We start from the raw sequence: 8903 nt of genomic DNA on the forward strand, positions 1-8903 counted from the left end.
CTAGCGGTCACCTCAAGCCCCGCCTTTCCATCGTACACCTCGAAGGAAGATGAGTAACCCGCAGCTGGGACTGCTAAATCATGGCAACATTTATGGAACGATTAGCCTTTCTTCAGAAAGTAAGTAATATCGACAGTCGTTATTTTAAAAAAAAGAACACAGAGAAGCCGAAACGAACATGTTAAATGTCACGTAACGTTGACGTACTTATTTAAATCTATTAGCTTTTGCGAAACCATAGCTTTCTTTTAGCCTGCTAGCTAACATCCTTAACCAACATCTTTTGGCTTTTTACTTTCTGTTTTTCACTGGACGTGTCAGGTTGTTTCGTTAAAACTTAATGCTGCACACTGGTTTAAGGGTCAGTTTGCGGTCAACCGAAGTGGTAAACCACAATTTCGTCTAACTATCCAAGGTGCCCACCCTGATGAAGGCTACAGCAGATGATGAAAACCCCTGTCCTGGCTACCTTTTCCAGGAGATTGGAAGTATCCTTTAGCTGCTTCTGCTGTTGACTGCAAAAAGTTCCTACTCCTGCTGGCCTCTTTTGCATCTTAGAGCTGTATAAGTAGGCTGTGGCCATGACTCTACATAATCACTGATGGGTACATACCTTGAGCATGGCTAGGATAGGATAGGTTAAAATTATATTTTTTGTGTGTGTGAAGAAAAGGTCTCACGTGGGTTATCAGTCAAATGTTTATACCAGCTAAACCATGGGAGTAGTAATATCTGTGTGATGAAGTGTTATATCCTTAATTCTAAGCACACTGTAGAAATCTCCCATGAGTCTTCAGGTTGTGGTCAGTGTTTGTTGGAATACCTCCTGGAGAGGCTACAAGTGGAGTCCTGTCATGTCAAACTGAAGGTGAGAGAATTGCTTTTGCTACTGTTTCTGTCTCTTTAAAGGACCTGTACATTGCTGATTGCAGTTTACGAGTAAGTGTGGGTTCTGTTCTTGCTTCTGGTGTATCAGGTGCTGAAGATTTTTGTCCACCTCTGTGGTCATGGGTCCAACCATTTCCTCACAGAACTCAGAAGGAACTCCACCTTCATCCAGCAAGCATCCGGTTAGATTTTTCTCATTTGTGCTTTCAACTTTCATTATTTTGCTGCTGCCATCGTTCATACATATTCACTTTGGGTAATTTTTATTTGATAAGTTTACAGCGGCCCTCCTGATCCCATCCATGGCACAGCATTATATGAGAAAGTGAGGAATACAGCACAGGTACGACATGGGTTGTTTTGTATTTTCATCTCAATATAGTTAGTTACACAGAAAGGGAAGGTGGCTTGAATAAGAACTTTTATTCTTTGCCGTTCATCCATTTACAGGAAGTGGCCCGCTTACTTTTCACAGATGTCATTCCCTCCAAAAACAGTATCACTTCAACTAACCTTGCCCCCCCTACAATGGGTAAGTGCTAACACACATTGATTATGACCATAAACGGCACTCATCTTTCAAAGATGGGCAGGCGGGCGGGTGACGTGGACACCAAAGTTTGTGAAAGTGATAACTCAAAAATGAATTAGAAAGTATAATTTTCCTGATGAAAGATATAAGCTTTAAAGACTTAAAGACCCAAATATATGTACTACGTCCTGTATGCCAAACTATTGTACATCACTTTGCTATCAGGTTTGACTTTAGCGCCATGTAATAAACAAGTAATAGAAGAGAATGGGTATCTGTAGATGGGATGAAAGAAGTAGTCATTAAATTGCATTATGTGTACAATAGTTAATTTGTTTCATTCTCTTTAGGTATGGGATCGGCCACTTCCCACAGATCAGGAATGCAGGGTTTTGGATACAGTCCAAGAAAGCAGGGGACAGGTGAGGGAAGCCGAGCTGCACAGTACATACAAATCAAACTTACTGTGTGTGTAAATTTCTGGACCTGTGCCTTGCAGCAGGCAGCGACTCACTTCTGGATAAGATTCAGAAAGCAGCTGAGGTGGTGGCGAGCGCTGTCCTTCCCCCTACTGAGCATCAGGGGATCCGTCTCCATGACAACCATTACCGGGCCGTGGTGGCGCCTTCTGCACCCATAGAGGTGGCCGTGCCAGCGTGTGCCTATAATCTGCCTGCTTGTAGACCGAAAGGTCAGAAATGAAGCTGGCACAATTACGCATTTTATTGAGGCAAGATTGAGGAAAAAGTATCAACTGAAGCCTTAGTAGCGAACAGATGTTTATAAATTAAGGTTTTCCTCATGTGTCTTCACTTCACCAGTGACTAAGTGGTGTCCGGGGCAGGTAGGAGGTGGCTGGGAAGAGACGGACAGTGGCAACAGCTCCTCTCACAACTCCTCTCAGGACATCGCTGCCAATAGCAGGGCGTCGGTGGGCAGCAAGTCAGCTGGCACAGGAAGCCAATCAGGGGCCAGCAGAGAGAGCAGTGGGGACCTATCAGATCGGTCAGTGTCAAAAAAGTTTAACCTTTTTAACACATCATGCCCTCGAGCCTTTTTTTTTTTTCTTTTTAATGCATTAGCTGAGAGCAAGTACTGGATTTTAAACAGACTTTACCCAATGCCTGTACAGTGACAGTGCATTTAATCTCCTGTTGTGTGACACACGAGAAAAGGAAACATCAGAAAATTGTTCATGTTTGAAGAGGGCTTGTAGTTTGTTAAACCAGCTGTTTTTATTCCAGTGCAGTCACATTTAGGAGCTTGTAGCATAATCTCCAAATGTTCTGTGTGCAGTTTGTACAATTTACTGTTTACTGGTCACCTAAGAATAAACCTTTTGCCAGGATTGTCAGTTTTTCTATGCAGTAAGCCATGTTCCTGAGCATTATAAGCCTGTGTTTTCTTTAAGTTTGTTACTTTCCTCTCATACTTTGTGTGGTTTCCAGGGTGGAGGCCTTGCAGCTAGGGGATTGTGGTCAGGAGATGGCACTCATCAATAAACTGACTGAAGGCTCCAAAGTTTTCCTTTCCAGAGAGGAGAGCCAACACTTCATCAAAGAGTCAGTGCACCAAAATCCCATTTAAAACACAACAGCCTGGGCTGGTTCTTTTCTACAAGCTGGTTTCTCATTTTTAATTAGTTTTTTAGTAAACTCCTGATTGTATTCAGTTGCCTTTTTTAATATTATTAATTGAGCTATTTTCATCTTATTATACATTTTTGTGCTCCTGCTTTTGTGTTATTTTTATTTAATTCAACTATTTTACTCTATTCTATTTTAAGCTTTTTTATTGGTTGTTTTGGTTTCTGTGATGCAGTAAATTGTTGGGACTTGTGGCACGATTTCAGTCTCTCTTTTTTTTTTCTTTGTTTTTTTTTTTTTTTTTTTTTTTAACTCTGTCAGGTGCTCCATTCTTAACTGTGAGGTTGTGGTGGAGTTGCTGTCTTGCAAGCTTCAAGATCCTTCCTACACCATTAAGATGGTAACAATGAGAAGACATCGAAAATCAGAATTCTTTGTTTCAACTTTACTCTGATTATAGTGTTGTTTGTCTACTCTTGCAGCGGGCGCTGTGTGCTGTCGCATCCCTGATGACCTCTGACCTCCTCTCTCTGGAACAAATGTTTGGAGCCACACAGCACAGACTTCGCCAGCTGAGCGAGGGCCCTCCAGGACCGGTGGCAAATAAAGCCACCAAGGTAAACGAAGCAGAGGGAGACTACTTTACTACTTAAGGACAAGTAGTAAACCCAATAATACTTATTTGTGCTTTTTTTTTTCTTTTTCTTTTTTTTTTAATCTGCATATCTCCTCTGACTAGATCTTGCGACAGTTTGAGGCTTTGATGGGCGGATCTCTGCATGCTACCAGGCAGGATGCAGTGAACAGCCATCAGGCCACAGTGAATCAGCTTCACACCTCTAGCAGCAATTTACTGCCAACACACTTGTTTGACAGTTTCAAACTTCAACAGCCGGACACTTCATCTGCAGGTGTCACTCAACCACCAAAGCACCCATCTCCCCCTCCTAGTCAGGATCTGGCTCAGAGCCACGAATTAGCAGAAGATCAGGTCCAACCAGTAAGGACAGGCGAGGTGAGACTGCATGCTGAAGATTCCGAGACTGTTCAAGATAAAAGCACCCTTGCTTCATGTGAACCTCAGAGTAAGCCACACCCCCAGAGCAGACTGTCTCTGTTCAGTGGCATGGAGCTGGTGACCAAAGGAAAGCCGCAGTGTAACAGTGAAACATCACATGAAGAGGTGGAGGACAAAATAGGCGACAGGATAAAGGAGATGGACGCTGTGCATAAGTCCGATTGTTCAGTGAACTCATCTATCACCAGTAAAACCAGTGAGGATGTTCCCTCAGTTTGCAGTTCCTCTGCATCTAATTGCAGCCAGTCAGTATCAGCTTTCTCCTTTCTCAACTTTTGATTGCAGGCAACCGTTTAGAGCTGTTCTACTTTAAACCAATGATGTCATCATGCGTTGATCCTTTTGGAAACCTGTTTAATGTTCCAAACCAAGATCCAACCAGTTAAGTTGTAAGTGGATAGCAGATTCTAATTCAGTTTCTTTTCTTATCTGTGTGCCTCTTCAGAAACTGTTTTTAAACAGCAAATTGGGCCAAGAGTGAGATTTGGGACTCATAAATAGAGCCTGCAGATCATGTCCATCTATGGATGGTTTGTCTTCTTAAAGACAGGTCTTTGTCTGCTGCAGTGTATTTTAAAAGTATTTAATGACTGAAGTTGTCTTGGATAAGAGGTCTTTACTCTGCCTTACAAAGTTACAGGACAATAACTGCAGAAAACATGAAATGAGAGATCTTTGTAACATTTACTTTAGAAAACTTAAGCTGTTTTTCCACCTCCGTATCTTTAATCCAAGACTCTTGTGCAGCTTTGCATGACATTACAGTTCAAAATCACATTTATTTATGTCATACTGGGCCTCAGTGCAGCTCATCAGTTCATCCTCACCGTCAGAAACGAGCTGTCTTTTACTCTTCTGTGCTCATGGCCAGATCTGTGTACCTGAGGTGGTCTCATTAGGGGTATCTGCTCTCACTGATGTCATACAGAGACGGGTAGGAAAAAAATGTTTCGATCAATCTGAAGCCTGAGCTTTTAGTTTACAAGAATTACTTGAGCAAACACTGACCTCATTATTTGAAACTTCCATCTGTTTAAGCAAATAAAAAACATAATGGGTCCCCTTTCTACGTAGTGCAAGGAAAGCACAGCCTTGACATGTGTTATGAGGGGGGAAAAAGAACTAATGAATAAATACTTCTTTAAAAAAAAAAATCATGGTTTATGAAAAGGCTTATTCAATATCTGGAAGGCTGATCAAATAAAAGTCCAAACCAAAGTCTAAGCGAGGCTAGTCTTCAGCAGCACCAGTTTTAGTTCCTGCATCATTTGCAAACAAAAATGCTCCAACCTGCTACTTTTCCATTTTCCCTAAAAATGACACTTCTGTGAAATCATAATGTTTAAATAGTAAAATGACAGATGTAGGCCTAAATTTAAATCTAATAAAGTACGCAGTTACTGTGTTTTGGCTTTGCGGGGCACACTGGTGGTTGCTTTTTCTCAGGATTTCTTTTATGTAACAACTTCCACCTCTGCAGCACGGCCTGAACCTCTGAGGGGGAGAACCTCTGTTTGAAATTTGCACTACAGTCGCTTTTCTTATGAACTCAAATCAAAAGAGAGTTGTCTTCCATTATTTTTGGTACTAAGCTATTAAGTCATTGTAAATGTTCCAAGTGTAAATTTAGAAATTTATTTATTATGTCTGCTCTGTTGACTAAAATGAGACTTGTAGAGTGCATGATTTTAAAAAAAAAAACTTGGGGGAATTAATATTTTTGGGTTATTGTGTGTGCATAACTAATGTCTCGACTGTTTGATCATATGTAAGCAGTCATAAAGGATTTCTCATTTCAGCAAAGGTTTGCCTTCATTGTTTCAGTTACATATTTATTGCAGTGGAATGTAGTTCAAACTACACGCCTAAATCGTAATTCAGCGTAATTGTACTATAATGAACGCCACTGATGTGTTTCAGTTCAGTGAACACAAGCCAAGCTGTTCAACATGCAGGACAATAAAGCATGCTGTATTTTTGTCACAGCACTAACCACTACGCAGTCTTGATGTGATTTGTTTTGTTTTTTTTATCCGACATGTTTGCACACATCACTTTTGGCAACACTTTATTTCAAATGATTCAGGGAAATTACATATGAATCACTTTTACATTTCATTTTATTCCAAACACAGTGTACTGGTCATATTAAACCACCCATAAACAAGTATGGCTGACCGGCTTATGACACACAGATACACAATGTGGAAAATGTGGAACAAGTAAACACTGGGTTCTAAATTATTTTAAAGAGTCTGTTTTTGTTAGAAGCGCTGTGCCGAGCGGAGTGCTGCCTGACCTGCACTTTCCACAGTGCCTTCTTAAGGACCTATAATTAGCCAGGGTTTAATCTAAGGTTGGATTTCAGCCAAAAAGTCTATGAGGATCTCTGTTCCATCCTCTTAAACCCACTGACCAACCACACCTAGACATTTTAGATTCATTTAGCCAGTGACTGCAAAAAGTAGAATGCTCTAACTTTATAGCTTTGGTTAGAGAAAACAAAGCCTAAAATATTCTTTAATGGATTGTATTGATCGTGCTCCTTAGGAGTGAATCCATTGGCCTTCTCCATATGGGATCACAATAACTCCCACTTCTCTGATGGAAACAAGCGACCGACTGTCCCAGTCAAGAGTAAACAGAAAGACTTCCAGAGTAAAGTGCTTAGCTTTATTTAGTTCTGCAAGCACTTTGGATCATCATCATCATCACACTTTTCTTGTGATTAGCACCAATGAAAATGTCCACGCATCGACGCACGCATGTAAAGAGAAGGAGACCTCTTCATAAAGTGCACGGGGTGCATGCATACACACACACATACACACAAATCCACACGTACACATCGATACTGCACAGAAAACCACAGTGGCTGGGCCATGGAAAGGCGGATGTGCTTATGATCTTGACAAATGGTACATGTCGAGGTGGGGATGAGCCCAGGATCCATAAACCTCCCCAGTGGGGTTGCAGCTGTATGCTGTTTTCATAATATGTCGTGTGCGATGGTACGACAACTGAAAGTTATCATGCCACATACATTTCAATCAATAAAAAAGTTGTTATTAATAATAATAATGATAAGAACTTTGTAATACCATAATATTTTCAGAGACAGTGAAAATCTCATACTGTTGCAACCCTATTCCCTACACATCATCGCCTTACACCTGACCCCATGGTGTTATTGAGGCTTTCTGGGAGGCACCATCATGCCAGCAGTGTTGACACTGATGGGTGAGGGACAAAATGGTCAGGAGGCAAGGTCGGGCGAGGGCCGGAGGTCACGGTCATGTCGACCCTGGTCGTCCTCTGGTCTGCAGACTGCTGAAGTGCGCCTCCCTCAGGACTCTGTTGATGTAGTCATATGAGACACTTCTTCCGTCACCATGGAAACCGTGCGGCAAGGAGCTGGCAGAGACTTCGGGCTTTGGGCTGACGGGGTCCTGGGTCCTGCAGCTGTTTTGGCTGTGTATGCATGGTCTGGTGGTGGCCACTATTGCTCTCTCTGGACTGCTGATCCCATTGCTGCTGTCACTGCTGGAAGACTGCAAACACAGAACAGAGTTGGAGTCTGAACAGCAGCTTCACAGATGGATGCACAGCCTGTGAATAAAGACGGTCTAAGCTCTTTCTGACAGCGGCGCACTGTATGTGATCCCAAGACACGTGCTCTATCTGCAAAAATGCAGCAAGATTTACATTATAAGGTAAAAGACGTCAACTTTTATAGACAATCAGGAGCAAATCCACAATCTATGTATGTGTCTCACCTCTGAGTCCAAATCTGATACAAGCAACGAGGGACCCCCTCCTGACCTCTTGGCCTGAGGCCTCAGCTGTTGGTCTTCCTCGCTGTCGCAGCTATGGTGCCTTTTCCTGTACAAAACAGCGATGCAAGGAACAGAGAGATTGTGTGACAGAAATGATGCAGGGAGGGGGAGACAGATTGGGCGGAGGAAGCCAAGAGTATCAGAAAGAGAGTACATGACGAGGAACCAAAAATAGCAACACAGGCTGAAGCAGTTATATGAACAGGCATGTGGCACTGGTACTATGAGACCATACAGACTTACACAGCTTTACTGGGGTCTGTATGAAGCTATATTATATGACTAGAACTTGGATGCCTGAAAAATGTGACTTAGTCATAACATTGAATTACAATGACATAATAACTCAGTGTATTTTTCCATATGGTGATGATCCTATAATAAATAATTGTGAAATATTGTGAAAATGTATGTTCTCGTCTTTACCTGCTGTCAGTCAGCATTTCTCCAGTCTTATCGGATGCTTATTTTTGGCAAACAGAAAGGTTGACACTCCTTGTCAGCCGGGTTAAGATGTCTTATTTAAATGCTTTGGCAATGCTGCTCTCTCTCATCTCACTGGGAAGTCCAGGGTGTGTAAAACGAGCTATCTTCAGCCGGCTGAAGAAGCACCGGTAGCCACAGGAAAGCAAAAAATCTCCGCTCTGCCAGCGTCTCGGCGGGGCCACAAATTTAGCCGAACGAATAAAAGCTAACAAGCAAGTTGCTAGGTATTCTCGTTTACGCTGTGAAATCTCGAGGAGCCCCGGTCATGACAGCAAAGAAGCAAGCTAGCCCGCTAGCTGCTACCTGCTACCGTTTGAGTAGCCACTTATCTAGCTAACTTTAGCTGCACTAACCGAAAGTTCTTCCGCTTTCGTATGACGTCTACTTGCCAATAAGCGTGTTGAATTGTTCTCTTTAGTTTGCAACAGTCCGCTACGAGAAACCAGACCGGCAAGTTTACGATAAATCTGATTTTAATGTCTGCACTACAATACGTG

General features: G+C 42.2%; 2 protein-coding genes across 5 annotated transcripts; one reads left to right on the plus strand and one right to left on the minus strand.

Annotated features, from left to right (window-relative positions):
- Positions 1–8: 8 nt before the first annotated feature.
- On the plus strand, positions 9–6079 carry tepsin (TEPSIN adaptor related protein complex 4 accessory protein). 4 transcript variants are annotated; one of them, XM_004562365.5, is made up of 13 exons: positions 9–119; positions 361–488; positions 777–868; positions 977–1070; positions 1164–1231; positions 1339–1420; positions 1771–1842; positions 1920–2111; positions 2242–2425; positions 2869–2982; positions 3328–3406; positions 3489–3623; positions 3746–6079. In XM_004562365.5, exons 2-13 carry the CDS (start codon positions 428–430, stop codon positions 4361–4363), a joined length of 1791 nt encoding a protein of 596 aa, XP_004562422.2. In that variant the 5' UTR covers positions 9–119; positions 361–427; the 3' UTR covers positions 4364–6079. The 4 variants fall into 4 exon arrangements, with proteins under 4 accessions (XP_004562422.2, XP_004562419.2, XP_004562420.2 ...); XM_004562362.5 differs by having other exon boundaries at positions 14–119; positions 416–488; XM_004562363.5 differs by having other exon boundaries at positions 14–119; positions 416–488; positions 1923–2111.
- Positions 6080–6135: 56 nt separating this feature from the next.
- Positions 6136–8485, minus strand: si:dkey-21c1.1 (protein FAM104A-like). Its single transcript, XM_004562369.5, has 3 exons — positions 8347–8485; positions 7861–7966; positions 6136–7635 (listed from the first exon to the last, which is right to left on the minus strand). The coding sequence occupies exons 1-3, from the start codon at positions 8361–8363 to the stop codon at positions 7378–7380; spliced, it is 381 nt and encodes a 126-aa protein (XP_004562426.1). The 5' UTR covers positions 8364–8485; the 3' UTR covers positions 6136–7377.
- Positions 8486–8903: the final 418 nt, after the last annotated feature.

Source organism: Maylandia zebra, linkage group LG8 (assembly GCF_041146795.1).
Source record: "Maylandia zebra isolate NMK-2024a linkage group LG8, Mzebra_GT3a, whole genome shotgun sequence".
Classification (NCBI taxonomy): Eukaryota; Metazoa; Chordata; class Actinopteri; order Cichliformes; family Cichlidae; genus Maylandia; species Maylandia zebra.